Below are 12,791 nucleotides of genomic sequence, written 5' to 3'. Positions count from 1 at the left end.
TGGGGGGCAATCCCCATTCCCGTTCCAATGCCACTGATACATGTGGTTGTTGAATACACTGCCTGTAGCTCATCAATACTGCTTGCTCATGCGAGTTCAGTATTGAATGAATGTAAAGAAACTGTCAGTTTTGTCTGCCGGTAAGCTACTTGAATAGCGAGATCTGGCGAAGCATCTCTCTGTTATTTCCACATTGTTTGTATTGTTTACATTTTATAAAAACGAAAAAATAGTATTAAAATATTTGTCACTTCTTTCCTTAAAATTTAGTAGTTTAGATTGTCTGCACTGTGCTTTATATATTTTAAGCAGCGAAATGGGAGCAGGAAGGGGGAGGAGGGGTGGGAAATCTCTCTCCCCATTCGACACCCCTGATTTTAAGCGACAAGTACCGTATTTACTCGATTTTCCTACTATTTTCCGCTGTCATTTGTGACTGCATGCTACCGGTAGGCTGTCACGTGGTCTCGCTGTCTGGCCACGCGAGGTATGGCGCACAGGCTATCGAAATGAGCAAGTATTTCTTTTGTTTTGAGAGTAAACCTTTTCTTAAAAATGCTATTGAGCGCCTCCATTGTGTAATTGTTCAATCGTGTCCGTAATCTTCTCGTCAACATGGACATCGCCGTCACCCACAGTACGTACCTTCGAGTATCCCACATGTGCTTCCAGTGCGTGAACAATCAATGAATCGGGTCACACACCCATACTTAGCGTGTATGTGCTGCTCATAGTTTTTCTGCCAATTCACTATTTACCTTGGGACTCACTTTTGTGGTGAGTTTTTTTCTATCTGCACGTGCTTTCTACGAGCGTCCGATCGATGTCTGGTTGTAGTAAACCGTGCTTCCCTGTTCATGCTCTCAAATCACCGCTTTAAGAAGTTTGGCACTACAATTGCTCTTTGGCATCAGTTCGTATAAGCTTGAGGTACCTGGTGCCTACCTAACTTTGCAGCAAGTCTGTGTTTGTTGTCCTCATCTATACGCATTGGACTCGGGTTTGCCTTTTCCGTTTTTTTTTGTTCTTTTATATTTTATCTCGGTGCGTATTGGCGCTGATGACTTATTGGAACCAGGGTGGAAAACAATAACGTATAAAGAAGAAAAATCAGATTTATGTGATTTAAATCAGATTTTTTATGATTTCAGTTGCTGATAAGCTGCGTTAACATTTTCTGCTCCTACTCTGCTCAAACTGTACACTTTTCTGCTCCGAAGTTGCTTCAAGATGCGTAAACTGCTGCTCCAAAACGAGAATTTCATGCTCCTAAGCTGCTCCAAACTCCAGATTTTTCTGCTCCAAAACTTGCTCCACAACCTGTTCAACCCCTGTGGGGCACTGACAAGCATGTTGAGTGGAGCAAGCAGTGCGTCCAGTTTTCCTTTTATTTTTTTTTTTATGGGGACTGCACTGCTAGTGCTGGCAGTGTGTGACTATGTAGCTCAATGGACTGTGTCAGTGTGTATGTAGGGGTATGCCTTGCAGTTCTTGCATTGTCAGTCATTATGGAATGTGTTTATGCTCCTTAAGTGGAGGGAATATATGTTTAAAAATGTAGCATGATATGGCTCCTTTGAATTTGCCATATATTTGAAACTGAACTTTTTTCACAAATGTAGTGGCATTGGGTCCACACTCTTTTTTTCTCATTTCAAGGAGCATGGTGATTAGATAGATGTTTGAAGGAAGGACATAGGGCAGCATTTAAAAAAACTTGTCATGTGGTTTATTCTGCAAAATGTGAGCCGGGCTGAGAGGGAACCACATCTGGCACCATCCCTCGTGATTTCCTAACTTAGATTAGCCAAATTCTTATTCCCAGTGAATCAGGGCATCATCTATGCCGCGCATGGATTTCCAGCCACTCTAGCTGTCAGCCGACATCTTGCATAAATCTTTGAGGAGGTGTGCAGTGCTAATTTTGTTTTGATTGGAAGCAATATCACACTGCTGTCACTTTCAAAAGCTCTCTCGCTGCAATTGCTTTTTTCTAGTTTCATGTTATCTGGAGTAGCTTAAAGGAAAGATGCAAATCGAAAAACGGCAGGGCAGGGCAGGGCCAGGGCCAGGGCCAGGGCCAGGGCCAGGGCCAGGGCCAGGGCAGGCAGGGCCAGGGCAGGCAGGGCCAGGGCAGGCAGGGCCAGGGCAGGCAGGGCCAGGGCAGGCAGGGCCAGGGCAGGCAGGGCCAGGGCAGGCAGGGCCAGGGCAGGCAGGGCCAGGGCAGGCAGGGCCAGGGCAGGCAGGGCCAGGGCAGGCAGGGCCAGGGCAGGCAGGGCCAGGGCAGGCAGGGCCAGGGCAGGCAGGGCCAGGGCAGGCAGGGCCAGGGCAGGCAGGGCCAGGGCAGGCAGGGCCAGGGCAGGCAGGGCCAGGGCAGGCAGGGCCAGGGCAGGCAGGGCCAGGGCAGGCAGGCAGGCAGGCAGGCAGGGAGGGACAGAGGCAGACGCAGGGGCAGACGCAGGGGCAGACGCAGGGGCAGACGCAGGGGCAGACGCAGGGGCAGACGCAGGGGCAGACGCAGGGGCAGACGCAGGGGCAGACGCAGGGGCAGACGCAGGGGCAGGGGCAGGGGCAGGGGCAGGGGCAGGGGCAGGGGCAGACGCAGGGGCAGACGCAGGGGCAGACGCAGGGGCAGACGCAGGGGCAGACGCAGGGGCAGACGCAGGGGCAGACGCAGGGGCAGGGCCAGGGGCAGAGGCAGAGGCAGAGGCAGAGGCAGAGGCAGAGGTAGGCAGGCACAAGGAGGCAATTTTTTTTTTCGCTGTTCACTCTTTTTTTTTTTTTTATGTGGACAGAGATGCAACTGTGGGGCCCGACAGAGGTTCTGGAACTCTACATTCAACATGTCAGTTTTAACATTTAATGAAGAATGCGGTGTAATTTCCTTAAGAAAGCACAAAGTAAAGCAAAGAGGAAACGTCAGAAAATATCACTGTCAATATCGGTGTCAAGATGTGCCGTTCACGGTATCAATACTGTGATACCACAATGGATGTCAATAATGAATATATATTTAACAGGCAAACCTCTCCGTTCTCCTTCACGTCAGTGGGAGGAGGAGCCAAGGAGCTAAGCACCATGGAGGAGAGGCAATGAAGCGACTCGTGCTCTGATGCCACTGTGACGTTAGCTTCATATAGAAACCACTTTTGAGCCAGCGCACTCAAGAAAACAAAAATTTCACGCAAAATAATCTTTTTTTTTTTTTTTTGCAGAAGATTTTTTTAGGGGGTGTCTTCAGACAAACTAAGGGGGGTGGTTACGGAAATAACTAATTCGATTTCAAAAATATTGTTTGGCAACATGCAATTTATATGTGGAGAATCACTGCAATCCCTTCTGGAATGTTGGAGCAGTTAAGGCTTGAAAGGCATAGTACTTGGTCCTCTGCTGTGGCTTGCCGATACCCTTTGTTGGTTTGGCACGTAAAACCCCCCAATTTGACTAGTGTCAACATAGGAATTCTTAAAAGAAAACTTTGTTCCATTGTCTGTAGGGGGCATTTCTGTAGTTCTTTATCAAAATAATTCTGCTAATCAAAAACATTCTCACCTAGGGTGGCTCAGACAAGGAAGCAGCTCTGTACAGCCGCTTGTACCTGCTGCAAGGTATCGTGGCCTTTCATCAGCAGCAGTACCCCCAGGCACAGCAATATTTGGAGCGGGCAGCTTCCACCATAGCACGACTCAAGGTGGATGACGAAGCCATGACTCAGGTAAGGCCTCTGTTTTCTTCTTTTGCAAACTTTGTAGTAAACACATGCTCTAGTATCAAAATTCGTCGATAAGCGAGTATTTGCTTTCTTCCACTCGAAGGATACTTGCAACAGAAAGTGATGATTAAAGTGTAGAAGCACACATTTTACAAAATGTTTCCTGTGTAAGAGCAAACCTCACCCTGTTAAGAATTCCTTAATGCACTGCACGTAGTCATCATGATTATTCAAAGGCTGAATTCAGCTTCTTTGACTTAATGGCTGTCTCATTGTTTCTGATAAATCATTAGGGAGGAGAATAAAAAACAGGATTATACTCAGTATTTACAATAAGATGTGGGTTTGATGAAGGTGTCGGGCCGTTCATTCACTTTGTGTTCACTGGTGTGGTTGTACAAGCATTCCACCCCACAATTAATGAGTAGCCTTGGTGGTTCCTCGGTTCAGAATTATTTTACACTCAAAACAATACAATCACTTAGTGGTCATAAATAAAATTTATCATCAAAGCGTCCACGAAAGAAAAGTTGAAAGTGGACTGTACAGCAAGGGGTCCCCAAATTTTGGTCTGCATCCATCTCCTCATCACTCCCATTCACGGAACTGTCACAATCATTCTCTGAGGATTCATCACAGGAACTTTCAGAGCTCTCTTCACGGTTGTCTTCTCTGCTAAAATCACCTTCACTGTCACTTAAATCACTAACATATTTTCCGTAAAAAGCAAACGAAAAGTAAATTGCAATAATCAACAATGTGCCTGCAAAAAATTCAGCTTGTCCAGAAAAAGGAAGTTGAAAATTTTAATTTTTTATGCCATCTCACATAAATGCTAAATTAGACGACATCATGCTTATGCTGCTGATGGTAGATGGGACCGGTCAGAATTGTCGGGGCGCTTGCAATAACTGTCAGGGGAGCCCAGACGCCTGACTGCAGCGAGAATATATTCCTTTGTCGGGTAACTTCGGACACATGACCATAAAGTTTTAATGGACTCTAACAGCTAGAAAAGATGTGTATTAATTGATTGTGTTTTGTCGCTACGCCTTGAAAATATATCCCCACTCGGTGTTCCAACACTGGCGAGGAATCAAATGTTTAAATACCAACAGAAAACTTCAATCTTTTGGACTATGTAATGGTATGCAACGGAAATGGTGAGCAGATCAGAAATAGTTTTTTCTTCTTGCCATCACCTCCAAAAAGATAAATTAGTTACCTGGAGGGGCACAATATAGACCTTTGCAAAAATCGCCTTCTGCACACTGCCATCTTTGTTTGCTGGGCTGTGGAACACCTTCTGAGCAGCTAAGTGACTCGGCATTGTTTGCCCCGGTGATAAGTGCTGGAAAGGTCTATAGAGGAGGGCATCATGTCCAATCAAGTTTGTGAATAAACAAAATAATAATTATAATAATGTAACTGCACACCCAGGCTCATGCTGCACAGAACTGAATGAAAGGTTACGTAATAAAAGGTCACACATGTGTGCAGATATTTCGAAACTCAAAACATGTTTATCAGTTATACATGCTGCTTCAATCAAATAAAAATAAAATTGTTTTTCTTTTTTTTTTCTTTTTTTTTTTTTTTTGAGAAGGTTATTTAACATTTTTGACTGGAGATTTGTCAAGTTGCAACTCATAGTTATTGGGCTCTGTTTGCAAATTTTGGGAACTTCCAAGGCTTCGATGGCTAGTTCAGCTGTACTGCGGCGACTTCTTGGAAGAACCTCAATACAACAACATTTCCTTCTGTTGAGTTACCAAAGGTGAAAATAGTGAGACCTTCCTCATCAATTCATTGGAAGAAGTGCCGATTTCCACTGTCATTGAGCACTCGATGCAACATCTCAACTTGTCCGTTTTCGCATACCTTGGCAGTCAATTGTAGTACGTGGTTTGAGTTATTTGATTGAGCACTGGATCTCCTTTGAGTTGAGGATTTTTGCACAGGGCTGTTTGACAGTGCAGCCAATTTCGAGTTGTACATGGCAGTCAAATGTCTGCCACCACACTTCCCGCATAAAGGCTCTCGCACGCTTTTGCAGTCTCTTGACCGATGAAATTGTTTCACGCATCGAAAACATTGGAGGCGGGATTCTTAAAATTATCTTGCGACAAAAAAGGTTGTAAATATAACTTGCGTAAAAATTAACAACTTCTCGATATTCTTGAAGCAAAATGTTTGTAAATTTTGCGTGAGATAACACGAAATCCTACAACAGGGGTCTAATCCCTTGGACTTGCCCCCTCATTGTCCTCTTTAGGCAGTGGTGGCGGAGGCTCTCGTCGCAGGGACACTCCCATCGGTTTGATCGGCTGTTTTGTTTGACAGAAAGTTCAGATGAATGCCGTAAGGATTGCCTTTACCTTTGCATCATTTGGCACGTATGCTTTATCCTTTGAATATGTCCCTTTTGTCCTGATCTGACAGTAGTGAAAACAACAAACACGGGTTGAGATGGAGTTTGTCTTGGGAGCTACACGACGGGGGTCGAACGCTTCCCCTGCTGAAGGTTAATGTCAGCATCGAGTTGCGATTGTGTAGTGTCCTCGCAGTCTGTAGAAGAGATTGTAAGGTAAAAAGATTGGTCCCGAAACGGTTTCTAACACGCAAGTCCAACAGCATGGTTCCAGCGCTTATATCGAACACACACCCCTCTTACGTATTCAACAGGTGGCTCCTTCTGGCACTTTTGTGATAGAAAAAACGTCGGCTACTTTCCAGATCCCTGAGACCACGAACAATGTTGTGGCGATTTGTTCCCACGCATGCCATTTTGCAAACTAGCCGTGCGGGCCGTCCCCTTTACCAATGATGACAGTGTTTTTTGACGTCGTAGTGAACGAGTTTCTAAAAATCAACCAAAGTGGTTATGCCAGCCGTCCCGTCCGTGGTAAGCTGGGCATTTGGATTTGTTTAAATCGGGGTAGTGCTGACATCTCACTGCACGGACACGATGATCAAATCAACAGTGCACGTTGAAACGACCGCTGCCTATGTTTTATTTCTTTTTATCCAAACCCACGTGCTTCAAAACATGCCGAGCTCTCCCATTGGCTGTTTGTGTTGCTGAAGGCGCTGTCGCCATAAAAGCCCGCTCTCGCGATGCGGGACACCGGAAGCTCTCGTTTTAGATGCGGAGATCTCTTGCTCGGGCTATGTCCCGCGGCGTCGTAGTCCGCACTCACACTACGCATGCGCAACTCTCCTCGCTGCGCGTGCGTTCTCTCTCTCTCCAACAGCTGCGCAAAGTGCACGCAGCTACCAGCTGCGTGCACTTCGCGTGCGTTCGATTCTACTCACACCGCGCGCGCAGGCGCAACTCTCCTCCTCTAGTTTCTTCTCCTTCAAGTTTGAATATAAGCAGCGGTAGCGCGCTGCGCGCATTCAAGGGGAGGAAGTGGCCGAGTGGGCTAACGCGTCTCAGCTCGGAGCGTGGAGCGAAAGCTTGCGCTGGAAACCTCCTGGGTTCGAGTCCCCGCCACCCCCGCCCATTTCGATCTGGATGAGTTTCGTACCGGCACGCATTCGTGTGATGACTACTGCGTGATGCACGTTAAGAATCCCAGGTTAGCGGTTGTACTGCACTGGCTAAATTTCTCATCTACAGCTAAGAGACCGATTACCCGTTAAAACGCATCTCCATCAAGGCTGTATAAACATAAAGAGCAAACCAATTTCTGCGCGCGTTCAGTTCACCGCTGTTGACTCCACTTCACTCCGTTCTTCCAATGAAGTGTGATGGAACGATGCTTCGCATCACCCCATGGTTCCCCTCGGGAAGATGGTGTAATTTTTTTTTTTTTTCCTAAGTTTTTTTTTCTTACTTTTGAATTCATTCCAGAATATTGATTTGAGAACTTCTTACAATGTGTGTAACTTGCAAACTTCTTGGCAAAAATATCTTAAAGGGCAACACCACTCAATAGTGAAGATTTCAGGATAATGAGTGATTTCACATTAAAAAGCACTAATAAAAGACACTATGTCATATGCTTCGTAAGAAATGGTATATATATTGATAAATCTAACTTTAAACACGTGCAGAAATCATAACCGAAACTTCGGATCCGTCTGGCAACATTGGCTTGGGCTGCCAAGAACATGGCTATCACGTGGTATGAAATATGACATGATCCTCTTCGCAACGACTGCCGGGATTGGGGCGGATGTGTGCCAGGCGTAAGCGTCGTGTGCACCGCACTCTGCACCACGCTTTGGTGTCTACGACATCTGACGACGTCCGCAGAACTGCGGCATAACGTTTTGCGCGTATTGTCCGTAGTGTGAACAAAACTCGGAGAGACTATAATCACAAACGGTGAGACAACGGCGGCGGTTGTGACGCGGAAACGGCGGGACTACGGTGAAATGGCTGGACGGCTCTGAATATACAAGCTGAGCAGGTCAGTTACGCCAATCACGTGGACACCGCTGAGCACCGAGAGGAAACATTGCTGATGTCATCCGTTACGCTTGCTCGGAGAAGTAAAAAGAAGCAAAAAGGGACAATGGGGATGATGTTTAGCTCAGTGTTGACTACGCCGTAGCCTTGACTGTGCTGTTGGTTGCGCCTCAATTCGCTCACTCGAGTCAGCCGATTTCGGCAACTTGGCAAGTTGCTAAGTTTGCCAAACCGTTTAAGAAACATTTAGACAGGAATAGGTCATAATATTTGGTCTGTGGTCTTCATAGGTGATACTGAAGAGGACTGCATTGTTTTTTTTTTTTTTTTCAAAAACAAAACTGAAGCGGAGTTGCCCTTTAAGATAAAACGTTCTTAGTGAATCCGGCATCCTGCTACATCCACAATAGTGAATCCGGCATCCTGCTGTCATTCTTAAAGGGGCCGTGCAACAATATTAGGTAGGAATGTTTCTCACTTCACTCAAGCTTACTGACACTAGAGGGACCCAAGTATATTCACACGCGCCACTGACCAAGAAGCTCCTTTGTCGCCGCATAATTTCAAGGATAAAAGTGGCCGTTTTTTTTTAATCTCCTTTGCAAAACTTGATGACGAAGTTGTGGGGTCGCATTGTTGGTGTGGTCAACAATGTGATCCCCAGGACTTAATCGTCAAGCTTTGCGATCCCTTCAGTGACGATATTGCCACGCGCGTCGGCAAGTACCGCGTGTGTGGCCGAGTGGTTACCGCGCTTGACTGTCGCGCGGAAAGTCTAGGTTCGATTCCAGTTAGTGGAACATTCTCTTATTTATTCTTTCAACATTGTGTTCTCGTGAGTTCGAGTTCATTCTTGTTTGATAGAGTTCTGAATGTTCTAGTCGTTGAACGTTCTAGGCCGATTGTTCCAGAAGCCAACACGCGTACATAAGGGGCTCCACGTGGCGATCTGCGGTCAGTCTCGCCCCAGCGTTCGACTCTGCTCTTACGCCGACTTCGACGCCCGCGACGCTCTGCTATTATCTTCTGCTTCCTTTTATTTTGGGCCACAATTTCGCCCCATTAAACGTTTATTTTCTTCAGTTATCACAGCCTCATCCATTGTCATTTGTGACAATATTTAAAATTGGCTCATACAGGAGACACAAGCACTGTGTGAGCTTTCGATTAAGGCTTGCGACATGCATTCAGGTAATGGCTCGTGCCCAATCGCTGCAATGGCAGGAATAACCAAACCTTAAGGGGTACTCTGGTGTTTTCTTTGTCACCCATGTATTAGTCTGAAATAATTTTTTTGGCAAAGTTGCACGGAGAAAAAATCTAATGCATGTTTTATACGTTATGAATGTAAAAGAATAATTAGCAATTTTGGTCCTCACCGTATTTTTCAAACAAAGTCTCTGCTGGCAACAATGAAAAAGCGACACCACTGGCAGGCAAGGGTTCACTCTTTGGACCGTAGAATTGTTTCCAACGAATTACAAGCAGTTTCATGGTGTCAAATGAATACTTTAGAAGCTCACTCCAGCACCTGTGGAGCAGCGCAAAACAAATGCTCGGCATAGTCCATCTTTTAGACTGCCTGCTCAATATGCAAGCCTGCGTATCACTGACGTCACGGCACTAAAAAGCATGAGTATATGTAAATGGTGGTTTTGGCATAATTTTTATTAACCGATTTTACAATAACTATTCTTAATTTCTCAATAATAAATAGCATAATGGAAGGGGCAGAGGCCGGGGATTCAGAAAATGTATTTAGTTAGGGTAGCTAAAAAAAATCGCCAGACTACCTTTTTAACAAACTCGGCCCTTGCCCGATGCTTTGCTAACCTCAGCGCGTGGCTATGATAAACATTGGCAGCATGTAATTGGCTCCTGATCATATGGCCGCTTATTTTGGCTTAGAGTTGAGGGGTGAACTCTTAGCCAAAATAAGCGGCCATGTGATAGGAGGGAGGAGCGGGGAGGAGCAGTGTTCCGTGGCAGTTTTTGAGGCTTCCTGGGGTTCCGCGAGACCAAAAAAATTGAGAACCTCTGCCCTAGGGGTCTCTAAAAGCCTTCTAGGGGTCCCCGAACCCACAACCCTCAAACAAGCCAAGCAATAAGTTTTTTTTTTATTGATGCTGGCTGTATTGCAAAGCCGAACAGACCACACCATGTGTGCCGAGTCAGTAGGGTTGATTATTCTCTGTTTTGGAGCTTCAAAGTTGGTTTACATGCGTTTAGTTTTCTTCATTCACCCATTTCTTACTGTAATCAGTAGTGATGGACCAAATCTGCCAAACTTCAGTAAGGCAAAGTTCGGCATATGCCGAACTTTTGAAGGAAAGCTTGTCAGATTCGTCGAAAGTTCGGCAAATGTCTGCGACAGGCGAGACCGCGACGGGGCCATGGATTGCAAATTAAGGCCGTGTGGTCGTGCGGTGTTACTCAAGGCGTTACCATCATACAGTGTAGTAATGGTTGCGGCAAGGTGCGGAGTGGGTGACATGGTAACTGTGTGTTTGTCAGCCTTTGTGAGTGCAGTTCTTCAATATTTATTGCCACAAGAACAGAAGAGTGACCAGGAATTGACGCAGTCCACTGCGCAAGTGAAATGATGTAGTACATTGGGAATAACGTGATTTTTATTTGATATTTCTAGTGATGCAATGAAGTAGTTACAACATTGACTGACAAGTACTTTAAAGCACTTCTCGGCTCACAAGTAGTTTGTGCCCAAACAATATAATAATGCGTTTTAATTAGCGTTTTCGCAGTTTTTATCTATCCACATAAAACTAAACACAAAACTATTATGCCCTACGTTGCTCATTCAGCATTCCTAACTCTTTCCATCTTTCTAAGTGTCCGCATGTGTCCCAACATCAGAAATTGGCATTTTAAAAGCTAAAAACAAGACGTTGCAAATGTGGGATGCACTTTTTCATGCAAAACTGACGTCAAGCATATTTACAATAATATTGTCTCTCCTGGTGAAGGCTCAGCAGCCCTTGCCTTCATTTTCGTGCACGAAACGGTGACTCGCAGAGAAAGTAAGAACACACTGTTACCGCCTTTATTGTAACAATACACACTTGCAGGCTTGCGCTGATGAGGCCTCAAAACCGAAACTCGTGTATCGTGACTGCACGCGCTGCTACCCAACCTCGTTGTCACACCACTTCTGCAAAAAGTCGCTGTAAAATATCCAGTAAACACAAAAATGACACCGATACAATTATCTTGTAGAATATCACTTGTGTCAATATGCTTTAAAAGAAAAACCTAAAAACTTTGCCCGGAAAAAAGAAATATCAATTCTTAAGTCTGGCAACAACATATTGTTGCCGAATCTTTCCCGTATCTTTATAAAAGTTTGGCAAAACTTTGGCTTTGCCGAATCTCAAGATCCGGCGCCGAATTTTGGATTTGGCAAAAGTTTGGCCCATTGCTAGTACTAATCATCCGATACCCCCCCTACCCCCAGGCAGATGTGATCCGACATCACTTCTGCCAATCCTAAAGGGGTCCCCAAAATATCAGTGGTTCGGAACCACTGGCTAAAGTTTCGGATAAATCGTTAGGGCTGGAGAATAAGAAATCTGTCTGTGCTCAGTACGAAGGTATTTATAAAAGAATTTGGATCATTCCTGCACTTTTACAGCATCTTCACCGAAAACTCGAGACCAGTGTTCCCAATTTAACATTTTTCAAGAAGATATTCTGCAACTTCTGCCTGTTTTTGCCTTAATAATCGTGAGAAATAGAAGTTTCACTGTAGCTGGAGCATTCTTTGTTTATATTAAAGAGATGGCCCAGTTGGGTGACACACTGCACCGCTCTCCAACCTGCACTATTTACCCCACCATAGCCAAAGCACAGCACAAACTACACCATTTACAGACTTGCAGCATTGGTTGATGTTGATGGTTCTAATTTATGAAACAAAATTTAATTTAAAGTTATTTTTGTGCACTGTTTGTTAGAAGCACATTTTTGTGTTTGATATTCTCCCTTATTGTGCTCAAGACAATCCTTTGGATTACATATAAATTGTGCATATCAGCTTAGCAGAGTTTTGAGCAACAACTTTAGTGGCCGGGAGCACTTCATCGGAGCTTTTCCAATGGGAAAATGATTAGGGATCTCTCCCACCAGAGCAAGTTGTGCAGGCAGCTTCTCAACACGGTCACTATGAAATACCATAGTTGAACAACTTTTTAGTTTATTAGCACTCCTTAAAGGGCAACTCCGCTTCATTTTTGGTTTTGAAAAAACAATGCAGTCCTCTTCAGTATCGCCTAGGAAGACCACACGTCAAATATTACGACGCAGTTGTGTCTAAATGATTCTTCAACGGTCCGGCAAACTTTGCAACTCGCCAAGTTGTCGAAATCGGCTGAATCGAGCGGGCAATTTCAGGCGCAACCAACAGCGCAGTCACGGCTACGGCATGGGCGTAGCCAACATTGAGCTAAACGTCATCACCATTGCCCCCTTTTGCTTATTTTTACTTCTCCGGGCGAGCGTAGCGGATGACGTCAGCAACGGTTCCTCTCGGCGCTCAGCGGTGTCCACGCAATTGGCATAATGTGCCTGCGCAGCGCGCTTCATGGGAGCCGTCCAGCCGCCCCACCGTGGTCTCGCCGTGGTCTCGCCGTTACCGCCGTTTCCCAC

The 12,791-nt window shown here is 45.4% G+C and overlaps 1 protein-coding gene across 2 annotated transcripts in view; it reads left to right on the top strand.

The window, feature by feature from the left end:
- The window catches only part of LOC8030156 (NEDD8 ultimate buster 1), a 47,676-nt gene that overhangs the window by 19,703 nt on the left and 15,182 nt on the right, over nt 1-12,791 (top strand). For both annotated transcript variants that reach the window (XM_002409330.5, XM_029971087.4), the window contains exon 7: nt 3,557-3,715. In XM_002409330.5, the coding sequence (XP_002409374.3) occupies nt 3,557-3,715 (159 nt within the window). The remainder of the gene's footprint in view (nt 1-3,556; nt 3,716-12,791) is intronic.

This window comes from Ixodes scapularis, unplaced genomic scaffold (genome assembly GCF_016920785.2).
Source record: "Ixodes scapularis isolate PalLabHiFi unplaced genomic scaffold, ASM1692078v2 PGA_scaffold9__187_contigs__length_104089568, whole genome shotgun sequence".
NCBI lineage: Eukaryota > Metazoa > Arthropoda > Arachnida > Ixodida > Ixodidae > Ixodes > Ixodes scapularis.
This window is presented reverse-complemented; position numbering and strand designations above follow the sequence as displayed.